Source organism: Zosterops lateralis (genome assembly GCF_965231275.1).
Source record: "Zosterops lateralis genome assembly, chromosome: 3".
Classification (NCBI taxonomy): domain Eukaryota; kingdom Metazoa; phylum Chordata; class Aves; order Passeriformes; family Zosteropidae; genus Zosterops; species Zosterops lateralis.
In genome coordinates, this window is record NC_139764.1 from 92,905,792 (window position 1) to 92,922,245 (window position 16,454).

Here is a 16,454-nt window from a genome sequence, read left to right on the forward strand (position 1 = left end):
AACTCAGACAACACAAAACTCACCAGTGTGACAGAAAATCATTCTAATAGAAACATTTCTTCTTAAAGGTAACAGAAACGGCTAATTCACTGTAATGGGCTCCTGGCTTTGTGAAAATAATAGATGCACATGCAGTATAAATGAGTCCATCTCCCTTGACTTCAATGTGAATAGGTTAATTTGGCATCAGACCTTCTTGAGCAAATCTTATCTTCTTGTTTTCCCCCTTCAAATGTTTATTAATTAAACTACTGCTAACACCAGGTCTGTGGAGGGTGTGTGCAAATGCTAATATGCCTCACCATGTATTCCATCTGAGTAGATTACCAGAGTATAATTTTTGTCCCTCCGATATCCATTTGACTGTATATTCCCCCTCCAGGCAACTAGCTGCACATTGACTCTGAAAAGATAGTCCCTTTTAAACAGAGTTGAACCAATTCATTTCCTAGCACTGATAACAAGATTTTTAAATGTGTACAAAGGAACCAAATGTACACTGAACACTGAAATATGTGAAAGAGTTTCTAGGAAGTCCTTAGATTTAGAATACAATGTTCCTCTGAATGATAATTTCTGTATTTCAGCAGAGGATTAGCTGTCATAATAAATTATTTCTGTTTGCCAGAAAGGAAATAAGTGAAACTTCCTTAACTAAGAAGGCCAGTAAAAGGTACAACAGAGATGAGACTAACCTTGTCTCCTGTGCCCAAGGATACCTTTGAAAAGCTGCCGTAACATGCAATAATTTGATAGTGTCAGCTAAAATTAACCTGTGTACTGTAGAAGGAGATAAGAACAATATTAAATTCCTGCTAATACTCACTTTGTATGCTATGGAGACTGGCTCTGATGTTCTGTGAGCCTGCCATAATAAGATTTTGAAAACCTTAAATACCTTTAATAAGAAATTAGAATAGAAAAGAAGAAAATATGGTTTATTTTGTTGAGACTTGCTGAAATTCTTGTGATTATGGATTTCTATAAAAATACATTTTCTTATTTTGACAGATACTCAGATGGTAAATCCTTACTTTTCTTTGTGTCTTAAAATCTCCTAGCTAAATTACTTCATATTAGTACCATATTCTTCAGTGTTTAAACCTCTTGGATATTTTCATTCAATGACCAGATGCAGAACGTGGATATCTAGCCGCAAGTTTTCATAGTAAAAAAAAATCTTTTTCATCACTATTGAGTATAATTCCTGGATATTTATACTGTATTTAAATATAAACTCACTGTTCATTTGCTCTGGATACAAAAATCTTTCAAACAGATTTTTATTCAAAATCAAAACATCTTTTAATAAAGTGTGATCAAAGGTTATTCCCTTTCTAGAGGTGGTCTGTTGTGTTTTATCATGACTACTCACAGATATCAGAGTTGCAAAGGAGGTTTTAGTCTTTGGAGAATTTGAAACTATGGTGACTCCATCCTCATCATTCATCATGTTCAAACCATCAGATTTGAACTGACTAGTTTACACTATCATGCCCTCAATCCATCCTTGACTATTGAAAATTAGGATAAAATACAAGAAAGGGAGAGAACCTCTCAAATCTAGCATTTAACAAGCTCATATAAGAGGCAGGATGCTTAGGTCTCTTTTTCAATCTGTTTACTCAGTCAGGTAAAGGGAAAAAAAAAAAAAAAAGGAGAGAGGAAAATAGAAGCAGCACTTCCAAATACAAACCAAACTATCAGAGCCCTGATAGTCAGAGATACTCAATCAAATCTCCATGGATAGGAAGGAGGAGGGAGAGGTTGCTGCTCTTCTGTCTCCCAGATGTGTGCTCCAACCTAGTGCATCTGACAGATTGTAAGTTGGTTTCTTATTTCATCTGCTTTTCATCTTTCTTCAAAATGAAAAAATTGTGGTTCAAGTGAATTGGGTCCCAGACAAAGCAATGAAAGGTTTATGTCACAGAAATTTAAAAAAAAAAAAAAAAAAAAAAAGAAACCCTAAAATAAAATTTGTTCCAAAACTGTCATTTCCCTGAGTTTTTCAGTTTGTCTGCTGCAAGGGGGAGGAGAGAAGTCAGAACATTTGTTTCTGTATTTCTCACACTTAAGCTCAGAAGCTGAAACTGAGAGTGAAAGACTGAGCATCAGCTTTTAGCAGTGACCCCGAACACAAATTTATAGTCTATAGACTTGTGCTAAATTATTTCATCCAATTTATTCAGTGAAGATTTAACAGTTTCTTTGCAGATTTTGCCATTTCTTCATGTGACCCTTTATCCAAGCTCCGATATCGCACAATGCCCCCTTTTCATCTCATTTATCCTAGAGACTGGAAGAAGTCACAAGAGAGGATGTGTATCATGGGTGTTGCTTACCATTAGAACTCTGCTGGAAGCTGCTTAGCAAGGAGCAAACTTCTTCTAGGTACATAGGTGGTTTTCTACAGAACAGGGAACCTGATTCAAAAAAGCCAGCACTGCAAACACTCCATTACGTATCTTATGAGAGATATGTCAGCAACAGATGCCCATCCTATTTAAATGTTTCACAATAAGAATGTATTGAAATTTTTGCCTAGAAGAACATCACTTCACCCATGGAAGAGTTCCCTGATTCTTTACACTGCGAGAAGAATCAAAGACATAATTATCTTAAGTGACTGAATTGTATACATATCTTCTGGTGCCAGTTTAAGCTTGACCTGTATTGTAAAAAGTAAAATTAATGTTGCAAGTGCCACCCAGTGACTGTGATTAACCATAATTTGCATTCTTTATTGAAAGTCGATAGTCTGCATGCTACCAGCTGTGAAATTGTGCAATAAGCAATAATTAAACAATGAAGAAGAGTAAATAGAACTAGTTAGGTGTGATTTGGAGCAGTGAGTAGCAAAGGTGACTTTTAAAGTTTTATTAGCACAAAGCAGGAAAAACAAAATACAACCATGTGACCTATGGTTCAGTGAATAAAAAGTGAACATTTGTGAAAGTCTACTAAAGTCACACTATTGATGGAAAAAGAGTATCACTACTAAAGCATGACTATTCACTAAACTTACAGAACCAAGGTCTTCAAAGCCAAAAGGACTATCTCTGAATATCTATATAACTGTAGTTCATTACCTTTACTGATGGGACATTTGTTCTCAGAGGCTTGTTGGATTGCTTGGACTTTGGGTTATTTTGCAGAGGATTGAGAAGCATGAAAATTAAAGTTCACTATAGGTTTGTAGGTTTTTGAAACTTGCCATTGCATATAGTTCCTACCTCTGGCAGGAATTTGGCTTTTCATTGTTTACAAGTCCTACTCTATTATATGCATTCAAAATGAAATTGTTGCAGATGTGTACAGTACCACAGCACAGCTATCTCCCTAAGCAAACTTAAAAACTGTTTCCATTTGGACATTACCAATTAATTTTGTGTGACAATAGCTCAAATACAGCTCACGCATTCTATTCTGTTTGTCAAACATAGGGTGAAGCTTCATGTGTAACAGGATCTTCACTCGCCCTCAGGTTTGAGGACTTCTTCTGATGGTGGTATTGGCCTGGGTTTAGCAAGTTGGCCAGGCTTAATTTCAGGCATTTTTTCACCATGTCTGTACACACTTAGAGTGACATCCACTGTTTCCCCACCATACTTGTTCTTGACATGGATGCTATATTTGCCTGAATCTTCTGAAGTCACCCCCTTGATGGTTAAACTGGCATATTTCCCTTGTTCCAGTGAAAATGCATAGTGCTCATCAATTTCAAAGGCCTTGTCATTCTTGAACCACACCACTTCAGGGTCAGGATTTCCAAATACAGTACAGGTCAGATTCAGTGTCTGAGGGAGAAAAACAGAAGTAATTTAGAGATCAGTAAGATTTTTTTAACCAGAATATTCATTGTATTATTTTTAGGCATTTTTTTTCTTAGCTAATTAAGCACAGACATAATATTATGTTCTTGAAGACTGAAAAGTAGAGTCCCTAATATTTCTTTTTCCCTTGATTCAGACTTTCCACCATCTCACCAGTAACTGTGATACAGCAATAGCCTCAGGGTTACAGTGTCTGAAGATGGTAAGTTGGACTGTCATTGTAGTCCTGCCTGCAGGAGACTCCTGACAACCCATTAGTCTGACATGAGGTTCAGGCAATGATAGTTTTAAAAACATCCTTGAAGCTTCCCTGTAGACAGCAGGGAGGAGAACTGAGCAAATCTTTTCTGACCAAGGCCTCCTGAGGTTATTGCTTGAGATGATTAAAAAAAAAATCACTTAAAAATAGAATACACAGCATGAATCACTGGACATTGATTCCAGGTGTGGCTGACTGGTAAAGTGGAAACATTTTATGAAGAATAAATAATACATAAATATTGGTAAAGTGTTCTTAAAATCATAAAATGGCTTGGGTTAGAAGGGACCTTAAAGATCATCTGTTTGCCATCCCCCTGCCATGGGGAGGGACATCTTCCACAGGAAGGGACACCTTCCACTAGACAGGGTTGTTCACAGTCTTGTCCAACCATGTTACATGCATGTGAAGCATATTCAGAAAACAGCTGACATTATGTAATGGACCATCCTGGCACCTTAGGCATTTTTCATCAGCTTAACTGAAATTTAAGGAGCTTGTAAAATATTCATGAGCATTCTCCCAGATTTTTATAGATGAACTGCTGAACTCCATTTTGATCACCCTCTAAGTGTGTGTATGTAAATTGCATGTATTTAGGTACAGTGATCACAGAAAAAATGAAACATCTGAGAAGTTGCACTCATTAGTCTGTACTTCATCTACCTTTGCTGAAAACTCACTTTGGCCCTAGATAACTAAGTCACCTTAAGAATTTAACATATGCAACATTGTGTAGGAAAGAAAAATAAAAAAGAAAACAGGAAAAAATAAAACAAAGAAAAAACCCTAGTGTTAACAACCTCAAACAGACTTTTTCTACCAAAATTCTTCCTTAAATTCCCTCCACATTCCCTTTCAGGTTTCACCAAATCCTGATCCAGAAGGAGCTGAGAAATGGATATCTGTGTTCACACATGCATATTTTTGAGGAAGGTTTTTCTCAACTGACGACGACTGAATAGTGTGATGAAACTCAGAGAGAAAATAAAACAGGAAGAAATTTTCAGTGATCAAAAGCACCATATTCTTCACAAATAGAAGTGGCCTTGCACGATTCATGCATCCAAAGTCGGAATGTTGAAGGAAGATTTACACACTATGAGTAGAATCCAGTCGCAAGCTAAGTCTGTGAGTATTCTTGAAGTGATACTGCTTAGGAGGCAAAGTTAGCCAAGAGTATATAGGTACTAGACTTACTATAAAATATTTAAAGGAATGACGATACAAACACAAAAATAAAATTTTGGGAAAATAATCTTGTGTCTAATAGCATGAGTTTTATTCTTTCTGTCCTTTTTGAAACATGTGCAACATTTAATTACTATTGCTTTCAAAAGTTACATAATTTAAGAGAAACTAATAATTAAATCATAATAATTGTCTTAATAAGTTGATATTAAAAATCTAACAGATATATTCCAGAGTCATTTTAGATAATTTGTGTCTGTTATACTTATGAAATTACAGATTTGAACTAAAAATAAAATTATTCTCCTTCTCCTTTCGGTTTCTATGAAACCATTTGCATTCCCTCACCTTTTGACATCAAAGTAAACATCTCACTGCTCAACATGAAAAAAGCTGTCCTTACCTTCCCATCCATTATAGTAACGACGTCAGGCAAACCACCAATTACTTTACCACGATCTAGGAGTTAAAGAAAAATATGGTGACTGTGTGAAGTTTAGACCTCAAAATTAGTAATTTCTTAATGATTTTGGTGTCATGACTCACAGCGCTTTTTGGGGGTTTTTTAAATCTTTTTTTAAAAAATACAATTTTTGTGATATCTTGGGAGGGTTTTAATGTGTTGTGTAGTCCCTTTAGATTTTTTTCACAGAGATTGTGCCACAGCATTCAAAACTGATACACATAACAACCTTGAAGGTACTGCTGAGCTTGACAGTTTGTGTTTTGGGCCCAGAGCAAAGTAAGGAGGTGCTTTTAGCATCTTGGTGGTATCTAAAATTTAAGAAAAAAATTTGTTCTGCCAAGGTCTTTGTGGGCAGAAGCATCATGTCATCACCAGGGAATTGATGTAATTTCCAGTAATCCTACAGTCCCTGACTGTAATGAGCTTCCCTACAGTCTGGATCTCCACAAGCAGTGCAGAACAGGCAGCAGCAGGCAATTTTTTCCTAATAGATAGATCCCAATATTCAGTATTCTCAGCAGCTTTCAGAATCAACACCTCCTTCTATGACAGAATTCACACTTCACCAAATCTCTGCAGACACAAGAAGATACAGTGGAGGCTTGCAATATGTAAAGTATTTAGTGGGTTTCCATTGCAATTAAAGACAACTAAATACACAGTTGTATTGTGTATTTAATTACTATTGTTACTGCAATGTTTTGAGCTAATAGAGGATTTCCATAACCATAGAACTCAGTAAGTTATGGCAGCACATCATGATGGATGCTTTAAAAAGAACACTAGATCACATTGTAAAACACATATGATAAAATGTAAAATAAACTTACTTTTCTCAGCAAAAGCAGCAGCCCTAAAGTTGTTGAGAAAGAAAAAATACAATGTTATTGATGAAATTAGTAATAAAATATTTTTGTAAACAAAGACACTGTTGTTATGGCATTAAAATACAAAAGATGCAGCACTTACTTGAGTCGCTGGAACTCTGCATATGCATCATCAAAAGCTGTAACAAAACAATTGAGAGGGTTATTTTCCATGAACATCATTTGCACAATAAACATTTCAACACTTACCCATGTCAGAACTCTTTTAAAAGCCATACAGGGTCAGACAGTAGCACAATGATAAACCAGACCCCTGAAAATTAATGCAGCTGGTGCTGAAAACAGATATGAGACTAAAAAGATAATAACAGTTATCAAACTTAACTATGACTGGTTCTAAACAAAAACTATCTATTTTTACTGTAATTCCTCTATTTCCAGTAAAATCTATGAACAGGCACAATACAAATCCGATCTTATATCCTATACCTTGCCCAGACAGATCAATTGTGCGTTTGTAGGATTCCTTGCCACCAAAGATTTCAAAGGTGTAGTTCCCCTTATCCTTCTCACTGGGTTCAGTTATCTGCAACCAGGCAACATCCTCCCCACCTCCAATCTTCATCTTTTCACCAGAAGAAATCTTAGACTCCCTGGGGGAAAAAAAATGTTAATAGAGGTGAGTTTGAACATTCTTTTCATGTATGTTGTCCATAGAAAATCATCTATGAAAAGTCACAAAAGATAACATACTATTCCTGAGGTATAGATAGATTGCAACTGATGGGCTTATTTTTCCGGAATACTCTTTGCTTCCAGGTGGAAGTATGAAACACTTCAAAAATATTAGCTTGTGTTTTCATTTCTAAGATTCATTAGTTCACAATTTTCTCATTCTTCTCTCCTCACAAAGAGCTATGCTTACCTCTTTATGCATATACACGACTCTGTGTGAAAGTGCTTATGGTTCTGTACATTTCATACACAGTAAAATATAATACATAAGAGTTGTAAATTATAGGCACATCACCTTTTCTGGTGAAGGAAAGATATCTTTTGTCTTTCATTAACTTCAAAAATCAATTAACAAAAGATTTGTGTAAAATTACTCTAGCATCAGTTAAAATACATTTTTGTTTTTTAAAAAAGCAAGAAAAGAAAATTTCTTAACTGCAGATGATTAATAAAAACTCTTTAAAAACAATGGCATCAGCTTGACTTATCACCACCTAGTTAAGAATAAAAGACATTCTCTGCAGTTTCAGATCAGGTGGTTTTCTGGTCCACAGTCTGTCATGAAGAGAGGAAATAGAAGAAATTATTTAATGAGAGCATATAAACCTGACCACTTTCAATGGCTCAAAGAGAACTTTCTTCTTTTATTCATTAACTAAAGAAATACTTCTTTTCGTTCTTCCTCTCCAAGCATCTTTAGTTGGAATTTTTAATAAATGAAGTCAGTTTTAGCTTTTCCTTGATCACTAAATTTATTTGCCTAGACAGAGCTAATTAGACTCCACAGCTAGAATCATTTTAATGGTGAAAAAGTGTTTTTACCATTTTCCTTTCTTTAAGACAACTTTAAATTGATTAATTAAATTGATTTCAGCCTACCAAACTAGATTTCTGGATAGAAACTGCTATATATTAGAAAATATTACATACAATGTTTCCTTCTGTGCCCTGAGTGGATGATGAATACAAGGTCTAGGACTTGTATGGTATTTCATGCTATGGATGACAGTGGATAATTAAATGCTAGCTAGAAATTTACATGCTAAAAAAATCCAATAGAAATCATGAGCTGTGTAGTGCTTCAATTTCCCCAGGGAAACATATTTGTTATAACCCCATTTAAAGGAGATGGGAAGTTTGGAAGAGGTTGGTCAGTTGGTTTGTTTGTTTTGGTGTATTTAACAGCTCAGATTATAGTCATTGTACTCATATAAGAATTGAGATTTTATTAATTCAGAATCTGTGTTTAATCATCTTCAAGACAAAGTGTAACACATTATAAAATCTAAAATATTTGAGGGGTTCTCTATGTAAATAGAAATAGAAAAATATAAATATTATAAATATACATATAAATATAAATAATATGCACACTGATATTTCCATATTAGCCATGTAGCATTCTTTACTTTTATACTGCTATGAAATGGATGGTAGAATAGACTGTCACTTTTAAAACCCAAGCAGATACAGAAAAGGCAGAAGCAATTTTTTTTTCTTTTCCTTGCCATCATACTAGCATCACTACTATGAAAAAAGAACTTTATAAATACAAAGTCTGAGACATAAATACGGTTGCACAGCCCTGCAGAAGTGGTCTTGAGCTCCCTGAATGTGATAATTGATGCTTTCTTTGTGTTCCTGTCTTCACAGAAAGCATTGCAAGGCTAAGACAACATTCATAAACCAGACTATTCCTGTCTAAGTCAGACCAGTTACTGTGTGTCATCTTTGTAGGCCATCAAGAAATGTGAAAGTTGAAACCTCTTGAAGAGCTTTTAAATCCTTTCAAATATTACCTGCAGTTTCAAACGAGCAAAGGCTTGGCATAACAAAACATTTGAACACATATTTAACTGCAAATACACAGATGATGTGATTGTCTCCAAAGTGAAAGATTAATGTAACATGAGAGTAGAAAACTATTAGCAACTTTGAAGCTAATTTTCAGCCATGTTCTCAGCTCTGAGAGTTATTCTCAAGGTGTTCTGTGCCCCATGGAATATCTTTTCAAAGAGGAGTATCAAAATTAAAATATTTTGGGTTACTTAAGTGCAGTGGCTTCACGTTTGCCAATTTTTGTTTCTTAAAATTAGTGGTTTGAGTGTCTACTAGAATTATTTATTCTTTTTCTACTGTGAGATAGGATTAGGAGAGAACCAAGCAGGCTCAAAACTTAAAAGGTATAAAAATAGGTTTATTAACAAAATTACCAGAGAGAAAAAAAAAAATAAGATTCAGAATAAAACCTTCAAAACACTTCTCCTCTCCCCCAACAGTTTCTTTTCTTTCTCACAGATAACGTATAAAGACAAACCTTGAAACTCTAGGTCAGTTTACCACTTATAAAACAGTCTTTCATCAGTTCATTTATAGAGAGAAGTCTCTTTTAGTCTACTATGGAACTTTCCACAAGAAAGAACAGTCTGCTTGTGGAGTTTAACTCTCACAAAAGCAGCTGCCTGGGAAATCTGCAGTTGTGAAGTCCCTCCCATATAACACAGCTTCCCACTGCTGCAGTATGGGTCATGGCTCATGGGGTATCATGTTAAAGATGAACAGATCTAAAAGCAAAGGCTTTTTCTTCATCTCTAGGAATAGAGATCTTTTCTCTTTATAGGGGCAGATTCTCATCTTCATCTATCTCTCTCTCTTCAAGCTTCTGATAAGGTCACAGCTACTTCAGTATTTACTTAGTCCATCACAAATGCCTTTGCTTATATCTACAATTTGAATACTCTCATCATCTCCCCAGTGCCTACTTTTTCCACAGTTTAAAGGGATATTCTAGCATATTACAGTCTATTACCATAGCTCATAAAAGACTTTTAGCCTAAAACCAAGGCATTATCTCATCTGTTCCATCTAAGATGTCACTCTTCCTTAAATGACTTTGCTATCTTCATATCGCCTCTTTACATGTCTTTCCTCTGGCTTTCTTAAGATTCAGAGAAAAGTCAGTGCTTTGCAAGTTTTATATGTGCAAGGAAAGAGATACCATTTTCTCTGGGCAGTGGCTGAAGGCTGCACCAGGATGTGGCCGGGCAGGCTGACGGACACTTTTCCCACCCCTCGAGAGTATCGGGGTGGGCCCAGCCGAGCCCAGGAGCCGCTGCCGGGCCCAGCAGACCCTCCTCTGGCCCAGGGCAGTGGCGGGGCAGGCTTTAGGCTGGGCTGGATGTTTGTATCCATGGCCTTTCCCAGGCTGGATGTTTGTATCCATGGCCTTTCCCATGCTGGATGTTTGTATCCATGGCCTTTCCCCAGGCTGGATGCTTGTATCCATGGCCTTTCCCAGGCTGGATGTTTGTATCCCATGGCCTTCCCCAGGCCGGATGTCTGTATCCATGGCCTTCTCCAGGCCGGATGTTTGTATCCATGGCCTTTCCCAGGCTGGATGTTTGTATCCCATGGCCTTCCCCAGGCCGGATGTCTGTATCCATGGCCTTTCCCAGGCTGGATGTTTGTATCCATGGCCTTTCCCCGCAGTGGGGCAGCAGGCCCTGGCCTGGCACACCTGGCACACTGCCCTGAGCGGCCAGGCCGGCTGGTACCTGCCCCCGCGCCAGAAGGAAAAGAGCTTTTCCTGGCATTCTGATTTTTAACTGTGTAGTCCAGGGGTGTTTCGAGCTCTCTAATTGGTTCTAAGGTTGTCAATATTCAAAGCTAGTCACTAATTGTTTTTTTCCTACAACTTTCTTCAATCAATGCAAAACCAGCACATTAAGACTGTATCAGTTTAGAAAAAAATAATTCTGTTCTTAATACAGGCTTTTATTAAACTGTGAAAGCAGATCTTTGGTATTCACCTAAAACTGGAGAACTTTAGAAAAAAGGCAGTTCTGAATCGGAAACTTGGCCCAAATATTTTGCTATATTTGAACCAGTCAAATTATACAATAGAAGACAAAAAGTCTTGTGTTGAATAAGAGAACACAATACAGTAGATTCCTTTTTTTCCATCTGTTATAGCCCTCCTGATGGGTGTTGGACAAGCCTTTTCATATTTCTTTTACCTTATGTACTTTCTATGTTAAAAGAGAATATATTGTTCTGGAAAGAGAAATTCATTAATGTGGTCCAATTTATAAATTATTGCCACAGAACAGTAAATATTAAATTGTAAAGACAGCAATTTTTTATCAAGAAAAATTGAAAAAATATTCTCATCTACCTGTGGCACCAGCTGACTTTCATTTCTTCATTGTAGTATTTCAAGAAACACTGGAGCCTTATTCCTTCCTCGGTGCAAAGAATCTTCAGTGGAGAGGCAAACTTACCTAGATTAAATAGAGTATATATTGATAAAATGGGAGAGATAGTGGAATGAACAGGAAATAGAGGAGTGAACTATTTGTACTGCCTGGACAAAAGAAAATTCAAGACCTCGGTCATGATTCTCAAGTATCACAGAGACAGTTGTCATAATTCTCAGGGAACATCTGCTGATTTATATCAGGTAAAAGTTCAGTATAAATTTATTACTTTATTGCCATATACAAGCATCATGACTGGAGAGATCCATTGTGAAATAATAGTCTAGTTATATAATTTCCACGAAAGAGTAGTATAATGATTCTATTTGCATAAAATTTTTATTCTTTATTTGCAAACCTTATTCTTTAAGTGGAAAGAACAGGTTCTCACTGGAGACAGATTCAGAACCTCATTCTTTCTGTATCAAGTTCACTTACTAATGGAAAGTGAGAAGAGAATTATTGCTGCAACATTTTCACAGTATCTAAACCAAACAAGCCAGGTGGAATAATACTTTGTTCCCTTTTAATAGTGACAATTAGCAAGGCCAACTGCCTGTTCAGAAACTTAATAATTTCCATAATAATATAAGCATCAAGACTCTGAGAGATTTCCCACTTAAAATAAGTTTTCTGTCTCAGCCTCATGTGACTTCAAAATAAAAAACTACATGAAAATTCAAGACAGCGTTTACTTACCACTCATTCCACTCAATGCCAACATTATATCATCATAAACTGCAGAGAGAAAGAAAAAAAAAAGGAAGAAAATGTACCATCAAATTTCAATCAGAATATAGCTTTTTTATGTTCAGTTTAATTAAAGCAATATGGGAAGTCTTCATATCCTTAAGCAACGAAAACCATTAAAATTGCAACAGGTGTATAGGACAAATTGGAAACTGTCTGTGTACAGCGTATGAATTCTGTGCTGTGTCACTCAGTATCTCTGCCTTTTGTGGAGTCAGCTGTCTGCAGACAAATCTTTGTCTCTCTCCCTTAGGCCAGCAAAAAGAAAAAAGTCATTAAAACTGAATAGTTCACATTCAAAGGAGAGTGCAGGTGAAAAAGAAATTATCTCTTGGTGAAAATAGTTTCACCTTCTCCCTGTAGGGTGGCATTTGACAGAAGTGAAGTCCTTTAACAGCAAGTGAAATAAAGCAGGTGTCATATCAAGCTTTTGAAATATCACAGAGCTGATGGGTTTGTAGCAGGAGAGAACCCTGGAGACAAGGGCACAAGAGTGGGGAACACTTTCATAGCAGAAGAATCATATTCTGTGACACCATGTAATGTAGAAAAGAAAGAACCAACATAATCTAAAGAATGCATAGTCAAGTCTTAAGGATGCTTATTCAACACTGATGATTTTTTATGAAAATGGAAGTCAGAGAACTGGGGGAAATTCAGAAAATACTACTTAAATATTTGTTCTGGATTGATCTGTATATGCACATTTTTGCCCCAGCTAAAATAAATCATGCTACAGTTCCAAAATCTCCAGTATGCTTCTTCTGACACCTTGATATAAGGACATGAATTGCATATTATATATATCTTATAATACAGATGTCTGAGAAGATAGGGTTATATTAACCATACTGTCCAAATGAGGGTGGGGCTTTTTTCTGAGAGAATAATGGGCAGAATTTATTCAAAAGAAAAATGCCTGGGAGACTATCAATTGATAATACAGCATTCTGCAGTAAACCACATCTTAAGGACTCAACCTGATACTCATCTTTTTCCTCTTGTTACAGGTACTTCCTCCATATGCGGAAAAGGAATGTTAAGATTTTTGGTAAACTGAGTTAATTTTTTAAAATGTCTTTCTCCTTCCATTAGGAGCCTGCCAAAAAATACCCATTATTTGGGACAAATGTCTACATGCATTTAGGATGACTCTAGATTCACTTTGGCATATTTGGTGGAATGTAAGCAAATATATCCAGGGAAGCTTTATTCACCAAAATTAAGTAAAATTCACTCACGCTGGCAACAGATCAGTGTTTGTTATGGACTCAGAATCACAGAATATTCTGAGTTGGAAGGGACCCGCAAGAGTCATCAGTTCCAAGTCTTAAGTGAATGGTCCATACAGGCATCAAACCCACCACCTTGGCATCATTAGCACTATGCTTTAACCAACTGAGCTCATCAAGGTCAAAGTAAACTGACATTTTTTACATCAAAAAATTAAATGTAAATAGGATTGCTGTATCTCACTGTGATGTATGATATCATATGAAACCTTTTCTAAATGTCTATCATGCATCTATTTTAGATTATATTCTCTTATTTTCTTTTAACTTCATTTGAATATCAGTGAATACTGAGCTTGAAGTAATCCGCCCCATAGAATATTCAGTCTTCTCTGCTCCTGTTAGACTTCTCTTTATATCTCTTATGTTTCAAAGCTAACTCCACCATTTAGGAGGCCTGTTGTTTGGTTCAATAGTCCAATTTTCATGGATTTGCTGGTTGACATTTTCAAAGCCTCCTGGACCCACAGAATTAGATACTGTGAATTCTCTAAATAAGCATTTCACTGTACATTCAAGCACAACACAGTTTGCCATACCGGAAGTATAGTCACTGGAAACTGAGCCCCTGACCATATGATGGAGACCTACTGTACCTTTTGTTTATTCCAGTGGCCAGGATATACATACACAAATCCACAGACTAAGGGAATGATATCTGTGTGTATATATCAAAGGACAGGAAGGGAGGACATGATTAATGAGAACATATTACTAACTGTGGGACCTGAGCATGACATAAATGGTATGGAATAAGGGACAGAAAATGTACTGGTTTTGTCTGGAATAGAGTCAGTTTTCTTCATAGCAGCTTTATGGTGCTGTGTTTTAGATTTGTGACTAAAACAGTGTTGGTAACACAGGGATGTTTTTAGCTATTCCTGAGCAGTGCTTGTACAATGTGGAAGTCTTTTATTTCTTCTCCTCTGACTGCCTCACCAAGAGGAAGCTGGGGGTGCACAAGAAGATGGAAGGTGACACAGCCAAGACAGCTGATCCCAACTGACCCAAAGGACATTTCATACCATATGATATCATACACAGTATATAAAGTTCAGGGAAGAAGGAGGAAGTGAGGAACATTTGAAGTGATGGTGTTTGCCTTCCCAAGTCTCTGTTACATGTGATGTTACACGTGATGGAGCCCAGCTTTGCTAGAGATGGCTGAACACTTACCTGCCCCTGGGAAACAAAGAAGGAATTATTTGTTTTGCTTTGCTTGTATATACAACTTTTGCTCTACCTATTAAGCCGTCTTTAGCTCAACCCAGGGTTTTTTCACTTTTCCCCTTCCGATTCTCTCCCCCATCTCACTGAAAGAGAGTGAGCAAGTGGCTGTGTGGGGCTGAGATGCCAGCTGATGCTAACCCACAAAACAGTTTTATGATTTGGAATCAAAAGCACTCTCAGTCCCTACTGACAGTCCCATATGAATATAGCATTTTGTTGCTTTAGGTTTTATTTGTAGATTTAGCAAACCTGAGAGAGAGAGATCTCCATTAAAATGTAGTGTCTGTCTGGGTAAAACATACTTCATCTCCTGCCTGTCAAAATGCTAGAGATTAATCACAACAGTGCCAAGTGTCACCCCTCCTAAAGTGCTGATCTGCAGTTCAGGTCTCTATAACATAAGAGAAATGAAATTTAAAGAATGCCAAAAATTATGCTAATTTGCCATTTGCAAGGATAGATCTTTGACACCTCCAGAGAACATGTGAAGGTCATTATTCCATTACAGTAGATTGAATGTTACCTTTTCCTGATAATTCAAGAGAAGATACATCATGACCTCTATCATCTGATAGTGTTGCCTTATAAACTCCTTCATCTTTACGAGACAGCTGCAAGGAAAACACAAGATGTTGACTGACAAACTTGATAGTACTAGATAGTACTAGTTACCTACGTAATTTTCTAAATAAAACAACATACATTGTACATTCTTCTGGATAAATAATCTTACCAGAGAGGAGATAGAAACTATGAACAGCTTGCTCATGCTTTTTTTATGGAGATGCATTTAGTTCTTAAGTCTAAAACCTTTTCTGATTTCAATTCAACTTCCTGTAGAAACCGTGAGGTTTTTTTCTCTTGTTCCAAAAAGACAGGATTGATTTTGGTCAGTAGAAATTAAAAGCACTGTAGTAAGATGTAACAAGGCATAACTGCAACCTACACAAACTTTAGAAATGTAATTTTTCTTCAACAGAAACGATCATTTTTTAAAATTATGTAAATGATAAAACAGCAAATCTATATCCTGTAATAAAACAGCAAATCTATATCCTGTAATATCAGCTCCTTCATACTGCTTGAATTCAAGTAGCAACTGTATTTAAATTATATCTAGGCTAAGTAAATAATTAATTCATTACCCTTGGAGAGCTTACATTCTGAAATCTATCACAGTGATATTGCATTAAAGGCAGTAGGGATTTTTGGGTTTTGCGGGTTTATTTTAATTTCTTTTAAAACCTGAAGGAAAATATACAAACAGTTATATATAGATTGGAGATGACTTAATACTTAGACTTATACAAATCCACAAGAACATAAACCATAGCACTAATATCATAAAACTGAATGACAAGTAACAAGAGCAATCCAAGACAAGCAGAAACCACCCTCCCAAAAGAGGGCTACTCCAGAAAAATGAAGCTGGTAAGTCAATATCCTCCTTCAAGGGAAATGAAGGAAGGAAATTAAAAGAATATGAAGCCAATAAATAAACAATTTAGATGTAATGCACATTAATGAAAGCAGAAAATCTTGTTCTGGGAGGTTTTTTCACTTCACAAAGGCAGCAACTATGCAAGTTAAGGTTTCATATAGAAGTTGGATTATC

At 36.3% G+C, this 16,454-nt stretch overlaps 1 protein-coding gene across 1 annotated transcript in view; it reads right to left on the reverse strand.

Moving 5' to 3' along the window:
- Window positions 1-2,163: 2,163 nt before the first annotated feature.
- Window positions 2,164-16,454, reverse strand: part of MYOM2 (myomesin 2) — an 80,083-nt gene continuing 65,792 nt past the window's right edge. Inside the window, exons 31-38 of the mRNA XM_083857512.1 lie at window positions 15,363-15,450; window positions 12,267-12,305; window positions 11,486-11,591; window positions 7,066-7,229; window positions 6,719-6,755; window positions 6,580-6,602; window positions 5,687-5,742; window positions 2,164-3,797 (exon numbers count right to left, since the gene is read on the reverse strand). Coding sequence (XP_083713638.1) covers window positions 3,471-3,797; window positions 5,687-5,742; window positions 6,580-6,602; window positions 6,719-6,755; window positions 7,066-7,229; window positions 11,486-11,591; window positions 12,267-12,305; window positions 15,363-15,450 — 840 coding nt within the window. The 3' untranslated portion in view covers window positions 2,164-3,470. The remainder of the gene's footprint in view (window positions 3,798-5,686; window positions 5,743-6,579; window positions 6,603-6,718; window positions 6,756-7,065; window positions 7,230-11,485; window positions 11,592-12,266; window positions 12,306-15,362; window positions 15,451-16,454) is intronic.